This window comes from Capsicum annuum, mitochondrion, assembly GCF_002878395.1.
Source record: "Capsicum annuum cultivar Jeju mitochondrion, complete genome".
Taxonomy (NCBI): Eukaryota; Viridiplantae; Streptophyta; class Magnoliopsida; order Solanales; family Solanaceae; genus Capsicum; species Capsicum annuum.
In genome coordinates, this window is record NC_024624.1 from 177,501 (window position 1) to 194,453 (window position 16,953).

At 44.7% G+C, this 16,953-nt stretch overlaps 1 protein-coding gene across 1 annotated transcript; it reads right to left on the bottom strand.

Annotated features, from left to right (window-relative positions):
* Nucleotides 1–14,365: 14,365 nt before the first annotated feature.
* orf104b (hypothetical protein) lies at nucleotides 14,366–14,680 on the bottom strand. Its single transcript has one exon. It carries the CDS (start codon nucleotides 14,678–14,680, stop codon nucleotides 14,366–14,368), a length of 315 nt encoding a protein of 104 aa, YP_009049710.1.
* Nucleotides 14,681–16,953: the final 2,273 nt, after the last annotated feature.

The following is a 16,953-nucleotide window of genomic DNA, read 5'->3' on the forward strand; positions in this document are numbered from 1 at the left end:
CCAATCCCCAACTGGCCCAACTTTTTGGTTTGACATATCTTGAAAGGAGAAAACTCCGATCGCTCGGATGATGAAGAATAAAGGAGGCATGGAGGAGACCAAGTCTGACGGAAGCATCTGCGGACTCAGAGAAGAAAGGTCCATGGCCTAGGGTCACTATCAGCAAAGAGTAGTGCCTCAGTTTAGGTAAGCCCTGGCAGCCCTATTCACCGGAACCTTTCGTTACGGGTTCCTCAAGCACTTTTTCTCTAATCGATTGACTGACTCAAAGGCAAAACCGACATTCAAGGATTGAAGATGTATCCGATCCCAGGTGCGTCTTATTTTTCAGATTTCATCTGAGAGTAGGCGAGAGAGCCTTTCACAGACAACATACCTGAGAACAGAACTCTATAGGTCTCCGTGATAGTTTTTGGTCTGTCTTCAAAAAAGAAGCTTAGTAGTAGTCGCTTGGAGAGCTCATTTCGTTCGTTCCCCCTTTCGTTCTGACAGTACATAACCTCTCATGTCACAATCATTCCTCTTAAGCAAGGGCATTCCTAACCTTCTCTCCCTTCTTGTCTGAGTATATATTCTAGTCTAGCTGGAACTTGAAGAGAGAGTGGATGTCGCATATCAGCTGTCTTGCTCTTGATGTCGCTGAGGATTTCATTGGGCATGCAAAACAAAATCTCGTCATGATATTGGCCTTGATAAAAATGACATGATTGGCATTGACTGTTGTATAATCAAGACGCGACCTCTGCTGCAATGAATAATGGACTGACATCACTTCTCATTCTGATTTTTGTTGTCGTCTGATGTATTGCTACCTCAACTCATTTGGTGAAAGAATCCACTGCTACCAAGATAGACTGGTGGCCATTGTAGGACTTGGGAGAAACGATGATGTCGATCCCTAATGTTTAAAATGGCCATGGCGCAGTTAAATTGCGAAGATCCGTTTCTGGGGTGTGTCTGAGGTTCCGTTCCCGTGCTCTTGGCAGCCTCTTTTGACATAATTTTCGCAGTCTTTATCGAGAGTCGGCCAAGAGTACCCTTGCAATCTTTTTGGCCATCATTAGGCCAGTGGGGATAAAAATCTCATTCGTGCATCTCTTCCATCACCTTGCTTGCCTCTTCTTTGTCCGTACAATGGAGGCTTGCCTCTTCTTTGGTTGAAGGATCTTTTGTAGATCATTCTGCCTTCTTCCTCACTGATCTGCAAGCAAGAGGCTGGTTACTCTAACCACCTGATCTCTCTTTCTCCGGAAGCGTTTCCTTAGAGTATGAAAATGGCTGATGCCAGATTGGCGAGGGAATCCGCCTCTGATTCTTTTGCCTTTCTCGGCTTTTCTTGTAGGTCTGACTTTGGCTATTGACTCTGTTCTGTCTGTAGTCAGACATTATTTCGCTGCCTTCCCTGTCTGTCTGTGTATGAGGACTGACCGGTCTGTAGATGGGCTTTCGGGAGCAGGTATAGTGTTCAGCAAGGAAGCTACTGGGCTGGAAGGTTATGAGCCCCCTATCTCGTTATTCTTCCTTTGTTTATGGGTCAAAGCAGGAAGGAATCACAGGTTCAAAGCTCTAGTTGAAGTATGAAGTAGTAATGACTATCTCAAGCCTCTCCAGGGATATGATTCATTCATTGCTACTTCTTTAATGCAAAAGGAAGGGATGCTTGGTCTCATTCGAGTACCACTGTCCAATCGGGGAGTGGGGAGTCAAGTCTGTCTGCCCGGTGGTCGGATGTGAAGGAGTGAGTAATGAGCCATTTTTCGTTTGGAGTGGGTGCCCGGGTAATGAACGGATTCGAAGACTCTGTATAGCTCTGCATTCCTTTTTCTTTATTGTCTGGTAGTTAAGGAGTGAATGCAAATCAGATAAGAAAGAGACTAAACTCCGATGTCGGAATCTCGTCTGCGTAGTTCGAATCTCTTTCTTCCCGAAAAGGGAATACCTTCTTTCTCTATTTCAATCTGACAAGTTCAAACTTCTTAGGCAGTCTAGGAGTCTGAGTTCGCGGTTCATGGGAACCGTCTCAGTCTTTTGTGGACGTAGTTCAGAAGTCGCTCTACCGACATCCAGAGCTTCCACCAAGGCAGGCGAAATCCTCATCTATTGCTGCGGATTCTCGAATCGAAGAGGCATAGAGTCCTTAGATACTGGTGCCTTATCCTACCTTGGTCTTGTTAAAGGCCAATCGCATTCAGCAGTGACATAACAATGTGCTAAAAACCCGTGATTTTTTTCATCAACTCAACGGTAAAGTCATCCCATTACTGAACCAAAGCCTCGAAAAACGGCCATTCAACAAAGATTTGATTGGACTGGAAAGACGTGAAACACGAACCGCCAATGCTGTAACCGCATCCCATAGCGGTTTGCCATTCATTCATGAACTGGCACTGGCTTTCTTTCATCTAGTTCAAACGATTCCTACTGACTCTTCTTTCACACTTTCCAGGAAATTCCATAACCCCCAGGAATAAAGGACACTCAATCAAGATCTCTTCTAATTTCATAACGGCACCCGAAGCTCATTGGGCTTTCAGAGGCATAACAGGGAAGAGCGGACCAGCTAAACTCACTGCAAAGAAAGCAGTCGCAGCCGGGGATCTCTTTTTTTGCTGGATGTAGTGTTTGCGCACCAACAGGAGTCGGGCCTTGGTTGTTTCAGTACATTCAGTTCCAAGTCAATGTTGTTCGCGTAGTTCGTAGCGAGGAAAGCACTTGTCTGACAAGGATTCATTCACTGTCAATCTGGCAAGGGGTTGTGGGTCAGAGCAGATTCCATTGCTTTAGGGCAGGAATAGCGGAATGGTTAGGGGGCTAGTCTTTAAGCAGCTGGCTTCCACGTAGCTACAGCTGCAGAGGATAGTATATCACAACTCAAACCTTCTATTATTATTAGGAACAATAAACATACCTAGGTTTTTGCAATCACTCTACTTACAGAGAACCTAAGAACTACCAATCAGCCTTTAGGCAGGCAGCGGAAATGGTCAATTTCTTCTTCCTTTACAATGACTTCTTCCTTTCCTCTTCACCATACGAAATTCTAGCTAAACCTCGGATCATGGATACCTTAAGTAAGCAGCTTACTTTGAAGATGGGGCATTTACATAAACTCCGAAGTTTGAGCTTACATCAGTAAACTCCCAAGCCTGCCAAGGCGTCAAGGCAGTTAGAAAAAGGCTATAGTACTAGTGTGGTTGTTTAGACTCTCTCTTACTCTGACAGCTATGGTATGGCATCACACTTGGAATGCAAAGCATTCTTTCTCAAAAGAGTAGGTTAGACTGAAGACCAAGCCAATCTCTATTATCTATTAACCCAAAATGTGTTCAATCAACGGACGCGCAATCAGCGCAGCGCAGCGATAGACTGAATTGATCGTACTACATAGACTACATAGAAAGAAGACTGCTTGCTCGGTCGCACACTTAACTATATGTGGATGTGGATGAAAGTGACGACTTGACTTGGTCAGTCAGTCATTCTTAACTCTTTCCTTGTGATACAATCTTGAATCCTCGAAAATCTCAAATAATGAGTCCAAACTAATGAATCGACTTGAAAGCGGCCAGCTGTCAAGAGTGAGGACCCCCCGTCCCGCACCATATGCTTAACACTAGAGAGTCGAAAATGTCTGATGACCGACCTACTCCGGGGATCCAGTATCCTTCGAGGCAGATATGAAAGACAGATAAGGTGAGTTGGGAGGGGGTTTCTTAAGGTAATCTAAAAAAAGGATCTGAAATCAGAATAATGAACTTCTTCAATCTAAGATCACTTCCTTTCTTTAAATCCAGCAGTGGAGATAGATACAAAGGCGGATGCTTAAGTGAGTGTGCTAGTGTGCAAGACCAATAAGGCTTGTCAGTTAGACTTCCTCTGAGCACGCAAGAAGCTGTCCAGAGTTAGGCTTAGCCGTACCCCGAAGAGTAGTCAGAGTCAATCAAATTATTGAGGAGTGAAAGAACCCGGACAAAGATGGATTGCGCCATGAATCAATCCTCTTCGTGAACAACTGACGCTATTTGCAGTAGAGAATGGGCACTCAAAACCCGAATAGGGCTTTTACTTGGCATCTTTAAAGGCAGCTAAGAGCGCATCTGGTCTTCACGCAAAGAGCGACGGGCTCATCTCATATGTCCGATTCAGGCATCTATCTGATTGACGCAATTGGAAGAGATTGATTGTGACCAGCCTTTCTTATCAGTGGTATCCATCCCCTTAGCTTTCTAGATTCATAGGAGGTATCAAAATCGATTCGGGAACGGAGCTACCCGATTCATGAACAGGGAACCATAAACTATAGATTCTCCAATCCCTTTACTTTCACTTCTCGCAATGAAGGTTAATGAGTGAACCCACTAGACTAGAGGGAATCGGCCAGCCGCGCCCTTCCATTAGCAGTGAGCTTTAGTCGACCAGAGAGGCTACTCGGGCATAGGTGAAGGAACGAGAGCCACTATCTCCCCACTTCTTCCTTCGAAACCTGTTTCGGCTTAAAGCAGGGCAGCAGACAGGGGAGAAAGAGCAAAAAGCAAGATCGTACTCTGTCAGTTCTGCTAACAGGAAAGGGATTCAAGCGTTTATAAGGCTTCTAGGCCCCACACTCGAGATAGGACTTCTCCGACCTCCATGGTTACCGGGGGAAGACAAGTCAACTAAAGAAGACACTGCTTTGACATCACAAAGAAAGGGGGGAACTTGACTGCCCCGATAGAAAGAGTTTAAAGAAGCAAGAGAAAGAAAGACAGTAATAGCCTAAAAGGGTGTCCACAGTCTCAAACTCAAATGGTTTCACCACTATGCTGGAAATGAACCCTCCGGAAGGAGCTCTTATAGCGACACGATCGACCTTGGGCTTTCGTAGACCAGGATAGGTCAAGTAGGGCAGGGCTGACGGCCCTTCCCCCGCGACCCGCTTGGCTGCTTTCCATAATATGAATGCGGTTAGAAAATGAGAGGACTGAGATTCGTTTTGCATGAGACAAACAAAATCCGGGATGATGCTGTCAGCAGTTAAGAAGGTGACGAAGGAAGGTAATGCAGTCAAGCCGTCAAGCTGGGAGTTCGAGGGTTCCAGACGAGAGATTCGCTTCGTCGCAGCTTATTATAGAGATATAATCAGGTATTCTTGCCAAGACCGGTGATACAGAAGGCATCTTAAACGAAAGGTCTTGCAGATTGACTAAAGTCCCACACATGCCTTCGCGTCGACACGATTCTCGGCATCCTGCCTTTAAATTAAAGAGGCGATTCGATAGACGATCAGTTATCAGTCTAGTTCGACACCTTGTTTTCAACTGAACTAGTAGACATGGGCCTTTTTCAAAAGAGTGAGATCCGTCTCAGAAGGAATGACTCCTGGTTGGTGTGTGGCAAGTCGCCTGATTCCGCTACTTCTTTCCGCTACGCCCCTTAGCGATAGCGAGCGTGGCACTTTCATTATCCTTCGTGTCCTCCTCCGGAGAAACCTTTTCGAACACTGTCGTGTATACCAACAGCTTATCAAGCTGCGGATTTAGACCTTGGTCAATCAGTTTCCTGCCCTTACTAATGGGCAAGATGTCTGCTCATTCATGTCCTCTTGTGTTGGATTCTGCTCTTCAGTCTTTCAGTTCCGGAGAGCTCGAGTCTCGAACAAGCCCCTACTGCTCTTCTGCCTGCCTGCTTTTTGGGCTTTGCGTATAGAACCTCGTTTATAAACGCTCCTTTCCCGAGGAGAGAATGTGTCATTCAAATAGGCTAAACTTGCTTCCTTAAATGGCGGCATCACTGCGATTTTATTCTCGATTCTCGTAGATGAAGTCAGGGCTGTTATAGTGAAGGAGATGCTAGTTTATCGAAGAGTCGTTACAGTCGGCTTGGTTTGGAATAATAAAATGAAAGATGAACAACCGCATAATCTAAATAATATATTAGTAATATGCCTGAGATTGCCAGAAGTGAAGTACAGAAGAGCACACATTAATAAGATGTTCATCTCCACTTACTCTATCTAACTAGCTTTATCCGATTCAACCGCAGCAGAAGAAGGGGCCGTATCAGTCGGCTTGCCAATCAACTGACCCGCTTTCCTTGGTCGACAAGTGAGCTACCCCTAATCCCTACTTTCAGCGGAGTTTATTCTATATTTATATTTATATATTTTGCTCATCGATTTACAAGAGCAAGGGCGTATTGTATTGAAAGAAGGGTTGCAAGCAAGGGACAATCTATGGCGTACCACTCCTACAACAGAAAACAAAGGTGACATACTCTACTAAATGACAAAAACGATTTCCTATGCTTCGGAAGTAGGAAAGGGAGAATATAGAATATCATAGAGAAAGAGATAGATTACAGCTAGAGGGTGACACCCTCTTATTGAATGAAACTGAAGCAGGCGCCTATCTAAAGCTGCTGCAGCAGTAGCTGAAGTGCTACCGTCCTGATGACTTCTACTATTAGTATCTATTATAGATACTATTAGAGTGATTAGAGTCTCGCGCAAGCTTTACCCGACCGGTAAGCCATAGACTGAAGAATTCCCATGAAATGATAGCGTCCATCAAGCCAGCGACTAGGCCCCAAGGTCGGGGACGCCGAGACCTTTGCTTAAGTAATGATATGAAATTTGGTTTAGTTAATCCTTTCAAGGGCTAGCTGGATCCGAAGCTCTCTTGGTCGGCTTGGCTAGAACAACCACGATCAAAGTGATTGGTTCATTGCTCAGGACGAAACTCTGCCTCACTTCGATCGCCTCGGATTGAAGGATTCGGCCGCGTAGCCCTCATTTTGGAATAAAAGGAAATCGAAGGTGCTGATGAAGGAAGAACATTACCATAACTCTACTATTCCACGCTCTTCCGAACTTCAGACCCACCACAACGAAGTTTTTGAGTATACTAAGGATTACCCATATCGAGAATGGGCCCGCCCTGGTACCGTTCTCTACTTCCGCTCTAATAGATTGTCGCAGCAAATAAGACTTGAAGCGGATTCTCTACCTAGAATTGATCTAATACTTCAGTAGACTCATTTCATGCCCTTATCGAATGTTCATAACCACGCCTTCGCTATCGCAAGAATATAGCGATCGAAGAGCTATCGCTCAGCAGCTTCGCGTATTACGAAAGCCGTCTTGCCCGAAGGGGGCATGCTGCAAGAGCGTAGGAATCTCATCTCTCTTCCAATAGAACAGGAAGTCTCAAGCCAGTAGCACGATAGCAGTCCATTCAGTCAAGCCATTCCAGGTCATCTTGAAAAAGGATGGAAAACCTTAGGTTAGGAAAGCAGGTGCTCTTATTGGACGTCACGGGAGAAATCCCGATGGCTGATAGGGTCATACCCTTCCGAGCGTACCAACTTTGATTAACATCGAGTTTTATGTTTCGCAGCATCGGATCCGTTAGAAAGCAAGGAATGGGTCAAATATAGACTATGGTCCGCACTCTGGTCCATTTTTTGTACCAAAGTACACCTCTATGCTAGGTCAGGCCCTACACTCCAAGGGATGCTATTATCTTTCGTGCCCCCATGGAAGCTGTCTATCTTAGAGAGTCAGCGTGAGACTTATTGGCAAGTGGTGATGCACCTTAGCACGGGCGAATCCGCTCATCTGAGACTTCATTATGGAGAGCCATAATCCTTTCTAATAGCTTCCTTCCTTCCACTCAAACACAAACCCCAGAAGGGAACTCAGCCTCATAAGGCATATATTACAGCACAGGCATCGTAAGATAAGATAAGGGAAAAAGAAATCCTTATCTTAAGAGGAAAGAGGAAGAAGATATGGTCTCCATTCTATAGGTTCGATGGGGATTTTTTCTCACTCTATGGGATCGAGCCCTTATCAGAGGCGTGCCCACCGACACCAGTAAAAGTGTTCGGCTTGCACGTCTCTTTTCTAGCTATGAAAGAATGGGCGCATAAATGTATTCTACCGCTCTTTGTTTACTTCTGGCCTTCCCCTGTGATTTTTCCTACACGCGGGGAGTTCTATTTTGGAGTAACATCGTTTCCGTTCCGCGGTCAATATACTCAAGAGTTGAGGACCCGAATTCGGGCTGCTGCGGCGCTCACAGGTATTTTTACTCATATTTGGAAAAAAGTCTGTCTCGTTCATCCCCGACTTCCTTAGTCACTCAGAAAGATGCGTCTAACAGTGCCCCAAGCCAAAATAGAAAGAGGATAAGAATGGAAACTATCTAATCGGGATCAGAGTTCCGACCATTCCTTTGAAGGAAGCTATTAGAAGTGAAGCTATAAGAAGAAGAAACCCCAAAAGAACCAGATTCCGTAAACAACACAGAGGAAGAATGAAAGGAATATCGTATCGAGGGAATCATATATGTTTCGGTAAATATGCTCTTCGGGCACTTGAACCTGCTTGGATCACCTCTAGACAAATAGAAGCGGGTCGAATACTATTCTACCACAGCTATTTCTAGACTTGGATCCTTGTAGTAAGTGTCCTTGGAGTCAGTCTTTCTCTCTTTCTTTTCTATCATCAACCGCTCATAACTAGCGGCTCTAGTGGCTAGGTAGAAAAAAAAAGAAAAGATCGGTGCCTCATATTTAAGTTCAGACCTCTCAGAGCCTAACTAACACACTCCTTTTTGGTCAAGGAGGCGAAATCTTAAGTTGACCTATCCCTTAAGATCGGTATATCCAATATCTTCAGATGTGGTGGATTCCAGAACACCCCCTAAGACCAGGAGCCTTTAGCAAACCTTACACAGGCAAGAAGAATACATATATACTGAAAGCGTAGGGTCCACTATCGGTAGTTAAGAAAAGGTTTAGCTATGTTCCGCTTCGCGCCCTCACTTGAGGAAGGATTGCCAGTCGTCTAAGACTCTCTTTACTTTAAAAGAAGAGTGCATTTATGACGCATTTCTTGTACGCTAGTGTCTGAACACGCTGATTCCAGCAATAATTCATATTCTCTTTCTCTGTGGCAAGTGGCCGACCGAAGGCTACTTTTCACTATTTCTAGTCAGTGTGCCGCGAGTGCTTCTTTTGGTTGGTGTTCAGTGATTGAAAGAGATGATCGGATCCTAGTTCGCTTACTAATCGCTTTCGGGACAATGGCAACGAATCTCCGGACAGATGCAAGGAGCACTTTCTGGTGGATTTGATTCGAGGTATGAAGTCTATTATTAGAATAATAAGGATAGAAATCATTGTAAAAGTAATAAGCACGGGTTACAAAAGCTGTGGCGTCTGTTTACGTCAGGGTCCAAAGGAACGAAGTAACTCAACAGGTTGGAAAGGTTTACTTTTACTTTTTCGAGAGGTGTAGTCTTTAACAAAATTTCTCTCCCACTTGATCTGGTTGGGCTGACTTCTTCGGCTTAGGTCCCATCTGTTGGGTAACTCCTGCCCGAAATGACGGACCAAAGGGAGTAACGGGCTAGCCTATAGGAAGAAACTACGACCCCGCCCGCGGAATAAGTCCAGTGACGGATTCGAATCTCTTTAGAAAGAAGATTTTTTTTCTCACCTTAGGAAAATGGACTTATCGGCTGGCTGTGTTTCTGGACCCTATGATGGACCTTTAGATAGAATCGGGGAGGGCTTTGAATTAAGCCCAATCTGTGGTTTTGTCATACAATAAGATCCAATTTTGTTTGGACTCGTTAGGTTTGGGCCCATTACCTTGAGTGAGGCCTAACGTGTACACCTTTTGTCATGAAGATGTAATCTTACCCACCGATGGGTCTTGTTCTAAGCCTAATCCTCTCGTCTTAGGGTAGGATATCCATAAACCTTAAATCACGGGAACTTTTCCTTTTTGGTTGACAACTTCTGTTGGGCTGACTAAGCCCACTATTATAAGGCGAAAGACAAGGGTAGGGGCGTCAGTTTGGATTTCTTTCGGCCGCGGCTCGAAGATTGATTCCGCGGATAGGAATTGTGGACAGGTAAGCAGAAACAGAGATTTCTTAATCCCAAGGGCGAGTTCCCCGGGAGAGCCCTAAAGTTGATGAAAGCGCACTTCAAGGCCACACCGGGATCGGGAAAGGAAGCTGGAAGAAGGGCTTTCCCGACATCGAGACTTTGATCTTAGCCTGATGTCACTTCAGCAAGTCGAGTGATGGAATTCGATATTTCACATATGTCAGAAAGCCCTTGAAGCGATTCAAGCCTTGTGGAGATCCAGATTGAATCGTATGGCCTTGATCCCCGTAAAAGCCTCTTCCCTTGTGCAGATCACCAGACACCTTCTTTTCCGGAGTCAACCAGTTGAGAGAAGAAAGAAAGTCGTACTTTCATACCGATTCTCGCTTGTTCATATAAGAGAGGCTACCAAGCCAAGAGTAAGGCTATGAGCTATAGAATAGGCGTGTCATGGTTGTAGAAGAGATCTAGGTGGGGTTGTCCTGCTATGATAATTGATTTCATCCGGCTGGAGAGTGAGTAGTTGGCTTAGTCAGTGAATAAGCGCGTGGAACTGAAGCTTGTTTGATGCTTTCCAGTGGTAGTTGCGTCAAGCAGCATAAGCGCTTACCTGACCATGAGTGTAATAGGGCCTTTTTCTCTTAAAGAGAACCAATCTCTCATTCGTGACACACGTTGATTCGAACAAAGTACTTCTTTACTCTTTCTTATTCTTAGGAGACATTCTATTTGGGTGTCCATCCGACTGCTTGGGGGAGTGCGGGTAAGGTACGAAGTGACTCGAAGTGGCTCGAAGAGGTACAGAGATAAGAGATTCGTTTCAAATGAGTTGTTCGTTCAACGAATAGTTACACTCATTTCGTACCTTAGTTTCACTATGTTCAACTAAATGAGTTTCACTATTCGTTGTTCGTTTCAAAACGAAATGAGTTTCACTATGTTACACTCATTTCGTTTCTCTTTGTTCAAACCATAAGGTACGTAGTCGCACTAAGGTACGAAGTGACTCGACTGAAAGGAGAGGGAGAGGGAGGACGAAGACCAGAACTATAGACTCATTCTGCACCAGCCCAGACGCAAAAAAGAAAACAAAGGCGCCCGAAGCTGCCTTTCTTAACTGGACGAATAGGAGAGTCAGAAGGGCTTGGCTGATGGATTAGTTATAGTTTTTGGACGAAAATCAATCGAATCAAAGACTTGTTGCCTAGGAGTTGAAGTTTCAAGCTTAGCTCGTCTTTCCTGCGAACATACTAACTCTTTTACGGAGTGAAAGAGCTAAAATGGTCTCCGCCGCTGCAGGTCCTTTATTTAGGAATGCTAAATCTGAACCGATTTACAAGTCTTCTTAGTTTGCATCTATTCCTTCATCCCTTGGGATAGCTATTCAAAAAGCGGGATCTTCTGAGATGGAGTTCAGCTGTTCACGTCTTTTTCGGGAGAAAAGTGACCCGAGGCTGGGAGGCTAGGGCTGTTACTTTCCTTGGAAGCGTACTCAATTCAATTCAGTTTGACCATCTTACTTTCCTGTGCGTGCTATCTATAAGAAGGAATAGCCGCCTTTTTCTACTCTGCTTTTCTCCAAGTATTCACTCAAGAATCTTTCGCCCTGGGTGTGAGCCCTACTTATTTCTTCTTTATCGCCCGGGTACGTCAGTCATGCCCCGCTTAAGCTTAAAGAGCCAAGCCATAGCTTCCGTGCGAAGCGATGAAGCAAAGTTACTAACTAGAGGAAGGGCTACCAGAGGGGGCCGCTCAAGGCGACGAAAGACCAGGCTATCCCCAGAAAAAGGCTATGGGGAACGAAGGGTCTAAGGTTGGAGCTACTGATAGTTACTAACTTTCACGTGGACAAACCGTCTCTTGCCAGAATAGGGGGTTACAGAAGTAGGCAAAGAATAGTAGCAGTCCGTCTTTCCTTCGATTGGAGATTGGCTTGGTAGTTCAGAGTAACCGAGGAGAGGTTGAGAAGAAGACAATGAATGGAATGGTCCGGCAGTCGCTATAGAATATCGACTTAGTCTTAGTTCAGCTAGTCTTATCACCTGTGATCTAGAATAAGGTTTTTCTAAAGCGAACGAATGGAACTAAACGACTAGCAATCTATAGATAGGAAGGATTGAATAAGAAGAAACTCCGATTCCTCTCGGCGGCACTGGGTAAGGAAGTTGAATGTGAACTCTTCTTGGCTGTTAGCTCAAAGAGAGGGAAGTCCGCCGTCTTCCCTTCGGCAACTCGGCCGGTGGAAAATAAAAAGGTATTTCGGTTTCCTCTAAGTTCATACGTCCACTCAGAATGGTTACTGGACAAGACTGGGGCTTTATTGTTTTCATAAAACCCCCTAGTTCCGGCAAACCCGGGAACTTCCTGCCAGTGTATCCCGTATCCCTTCCTGGGTTAGAATCCTTTGCTCTCTCAGGCAACTATACTAAGCCCTTTCGAGAACCCTCTTTAGGCCCCCGTCTTCTTAGTATCCTGTGCCTGTAAGAAACATAAATTCTGCCGCCAATTCAAACTCGGAGAAGGAGGCAAGTGGATTCCCCCCTTGGGGCTACGAAACTAGGCTATTCAAACCAATCCATCCAATCTAGTCTAGCCAAAAAAAGCAGTGCCAGATGCCGATTCGGATTCTCGGACTCTATCTAAGTCAATTCCTGTCTGATGTGCTTCTATCTGGAAGCTGCGAATCTTCTATCAAATCTATCAAAGACTCGCTCTAGTCCCGTAACCAGGAGACTCTTAGACCTCTTCTGGGCATCCATGTCCTCCTTCCTAGCAACCTCCAATGCCAGCGACTCCTGTAAGCCATAAAGCGACGGGCTAACCGGCACTCCTCCCTTCCTCCTTGTCGGCAGATCGTTTGCTGTGAAGTTTCATGTCGGATTGCACACTAGCTTTGAATGAGTTTCACTATTCGTTGAACGAACAACTCATTTGTAACTATGTTACACGAAATGAGTGTAACTATGTTACACGAATCTCTTTCTCTTTCAACTCATTTGAAACGAATCTCTGACCTAGCCTCGGGGCACTTACTTTATTAGAGTAGGGAACCCGGTAATCCAAAAGGCTACGACTGCCTATGCCTTTTAGCCACGCCATTATAGCAATCCTTGTGAACAGCTGGTTCACTGTAGGCTCTATTTTAGTTAGATAGGTTCTTAGTTATTTTCCCCGTACCCAAGATTCCAAGGCCATGACCAAAAGCGGCAGAAGAATTCAAAGCGCGAAAGCTGGAAATTCTTCCCTTGTTGTTCGAAGGCGCAGAATACTTCGGTCTATCAAATTCAAGACCGGTGTAAGCTGGAGTCCCACGGGGAGGAATACCAGTTAAGAGAGCTAAGGGTTGGGCTCATCATCCCTAATGAAACATGAAAGGAATTTGTGGTGACAGACCAGAAGAAAGAGAAAGCCTCAATCCAAGAAGGTATCAGGCTCATAGCTTCGCAGCCCTACTTAAATATCGGACAAGCGCGCGGATAGTCGATCCATCTCGGTTCTAAATTCTGATTCACGAATTTTGAGGCGCCTCTCTAAGGTCTGCATACCATCGAAAGAAAGCCACATAAGAATGAACAAGAGATTTCCTCAAATGCTCTTTTCATCCAGATAGCCCTTTGAAGACTTAACCGATTCCACTAACACTGGGAGACGTGCCTTGAGGTCTTCCAGAATCACTCGAAGAGGGAAATTCCAAAGAAGGGCACCGGGAGCGAGGAATCGAAGCAGGCCTCACGAAAGACTGACTTCAGTAAAAAACCTTGGCTCATTCGATATATATAGAATGCCGATGAAGGGAGTAGATCACCAACCGCAGGCACCAGACCAAAGCGATGAAAAGTCCCCGTCCGGTGTCGAAGGAGTGAATCCGGCGTATGTATCCGAAAAGAGAGATCGGTCTTAGAAAGGGAATAACTTCGATGTCTTCTTGCTAATACCGGAGTATGGTATGTAAACCCTTGGGAATACTTGGTAATATCGGTCTCTATCCTCTCCGCTTTGATGCTTCCCTCCTCGATAGGTCGTACTTCCTCAGAGTTCTATGAGAGTGAACAAAGTGCTGCGAGGGCGAGTTTACTGATTCTTTATTAAGTATAATTAAGTATAAGTAGTAGTTTAAATCCGTGGGGTTACGGTCCATCTTTCTTAAGGAATATAGCTATCAATTCCATTTTTAGGGGTCTCATATGTAGTTACTTCTTGACTGAGTTGGAGTTGCTAAAAAGTCTTACTAACTTCTTAATAATTCCGACTTCCAGGTCTAGGATAAGAGTATAGAATTTCCACTGAACGAAGTACAGGGTTAAGGAATTATTGATAGGGGCTAGAAAGAGTTTAGTTCTAACTCTAATACAAAGAGCTAGCCCTTCCTTCCTCTTTCTGTTAGTGGAGTGAGTCCGCCTATCTCTACTACCTTGAGAGGAAACCGCATAAATTATGATATGATCAGAGAATCTCAGGTTAGTTGTCTTTGGTATCACGGCTCGTATTATCGAATACGCAGCAATTGATTCGACAGTTGGGATTTCGCTTGACTTGGTCTTGACCCTAGGAGCACCATAAAGGAGATAGGGAGATAGTAAGAGAAAGAGCTAGCAGCGGGGGACATTCTTGAATCAAAGGAAACCAAACCGGTTCTTCCTGATCTTATTGGGATTTCAGAGGCATAAGAGCGTGGATTGGGATCAACATGAATTGAACAACCGCCTTGACGTGGAAAAGGAACTACTATATTCGTTAACCAGGATTGACAAACCACAACAGAAAGAGGATACATTCTTTCTATTTTAATAATAGAAGGCATCGCAAGCAACCAGGCCAAAGAGGAAAGAACAAGCACTCGCGCACTACTGGGAAGAAAGATATTTTATAAAGGTTCGGTTTATCGGGTCAATTACTTTTTAACTCGGAAACGTCAAGTTGGACCGTCCTTTTGGTATATAAATTTACCTTCGCCTTCCCAGTTGATTCATTTCGTTGCTCAATGCAATGGCCGGAATTCATGCCTTTCAAGTTTACGGCTGCTGATGGTTAGGTGGTTAGCGAGCACCATCTATAACTTAGTGTTCTTGTTATAGGAGTCGTAGCAGTGGCATTCGTAGCCACTCACGCCTAGAATTAACAAGTAGTTCCTTTGAGTGATGCCTTCGTCCCTCTCCTTTCAGTCGAATGAGTGTAACTATTCGTTGTTCGTTTTGAAACTATGTTACACGAAATGAGTGTAACTATTCGTTGAACGAACAACTCATTTGAAACGAACAACGAAATTCGTTGAACATAGTTCAACTCATCTCTTTATCTTACCTATGTGAAGTGTAACATTGTTACACGAACAACTCATTTCAATAACCTACTTGACTATACGTATCTTTCCAAACGAACGGAATAAGTATAACTAGAGTTGCTTAGGCTACTCCACCCATGTTGCTACTTTGTCGCTGTCTGCTTTAAGTTTGATAAGAAAGAATCTGAATGAGTGCCGGAACGCCTCCTAAATAGCAAAATAGAAAAGAAAGATGCGTCCAGCGCCACGCAAGGATGTCTGCTTAATCGAATACTATTTTGATGTACTTCCACTTCGGGCTTTTCTTCTATAAACGTAGGCTTTCTCTTAACGGCCCCGGTAAAAGCCTTAGAGTAAGGGGCCTATGCTTTTTGGGCAAGGCCAACTCCATTTTCGCCCCAAGGTAATTCCCTGCGAGTGGACAGTGCTTTAGGGATAGGAAGTTGGAGTTTCCTTTCTTGTCCCTTCTGCCTACGAGCTACTGCAAGTTGCCAGTAAAGCAGGACTTTTTTCTACTTCCATCTACTTCCAAAAGGTCTGACTTCAGTCAAACCTTAACTTGCTAAGCCGCCCTCTATCTTGGATTGGAGCCTTCCTACCCATTTAAGGTATAAATACATTTCCTTGGTTTGTAGGGCCAGGCCAGTTTCCTTACATGGAATTGGATAAGTGGTAATAGGCGGATTGCGTACCATAAGAAAATGAAATGGGAGGCTTGTGATCTTCCGGGGAAGTTCCCATATTGTTGCTAAACCGGGATCGAAACTGATTAAGCGGAAGTCGGGTAGGAGTCTAGGGCGATGGCGATGGTTTTAGCCCGTGGGCGATCTAATCATAGTAGGATAGGGCGGTCAATTCGTAAAACAAGTGAAGTGGCCATTTCGCACTAATGAATCAAATAGCACGATCGGAGTTTAAACACGTCAACCATGGGTCCTCTAAGCTACCCGAAACTCCCCTCCCATGCGAGAGGTTCTAACAGAATGAGTTGAACTATGTTCAACGAATAGTTACCGTACCTATAACTCAAACCTACGTATCTTTTCCTACCGAATCCAATATGAAGAAGAAATAGGGTCGATTGCGCTTCGAAGGCAAGCTCCCCTCAATGGCACATGTTTGCGAAGGCAGAGAGAAAGCTGCGATTGCTCTTGCTCGACTCTTCATGGCACGGTTGGCCGGGAATGGAGAAAGGAGTAAGAAGAAACTGGCTAAGATTCCATTGACCTATATAGCAACCAGTTCAAGCTTACGGGCTTAAGGCTGCTAGGGAAGAAGAAGCTTTTCCCGCATTCCTGTTGATGCAGAGATCAGACGAGAAGGCCCATCTCTTTACTATAATCCGATGGAGCAGCTCTTAAGTTGATCCTTACTTAATAGAATATCATCCCCGGTGAAATAGTTGATGATTTTTTGATTGTTGACTGCTATATCTTAATTAGAGAATCCGACTGGGAACGAATACTTTTTTCTCTTCTTCCTTTGCTAGCTCTTTCTATGGGTATTCCCGCAATAAAGGTTTAACCGGGTCTGAGCCCTTCTGTCCATCCAGAAAAGATTCTTGTGCGGGTTCACTGGGCTTGGGGAATCTATCATTTATGCTTCCCCGGATGTAAATTGAAAACTCGGGTTTCCCCTACTGAAGATTCAAAAGGCGAGCACGGGATTCGTTTTGGGCATCCTCTGCTTGAAAGCTTCAGGCAGAAAGCAGACGGGCACTAAAGCCTTACTACGAGTAGCCCTCATCACAAGCCGACAGCTCCAGACCAAAGAAAGAAGGCAGTTCCGCAGTC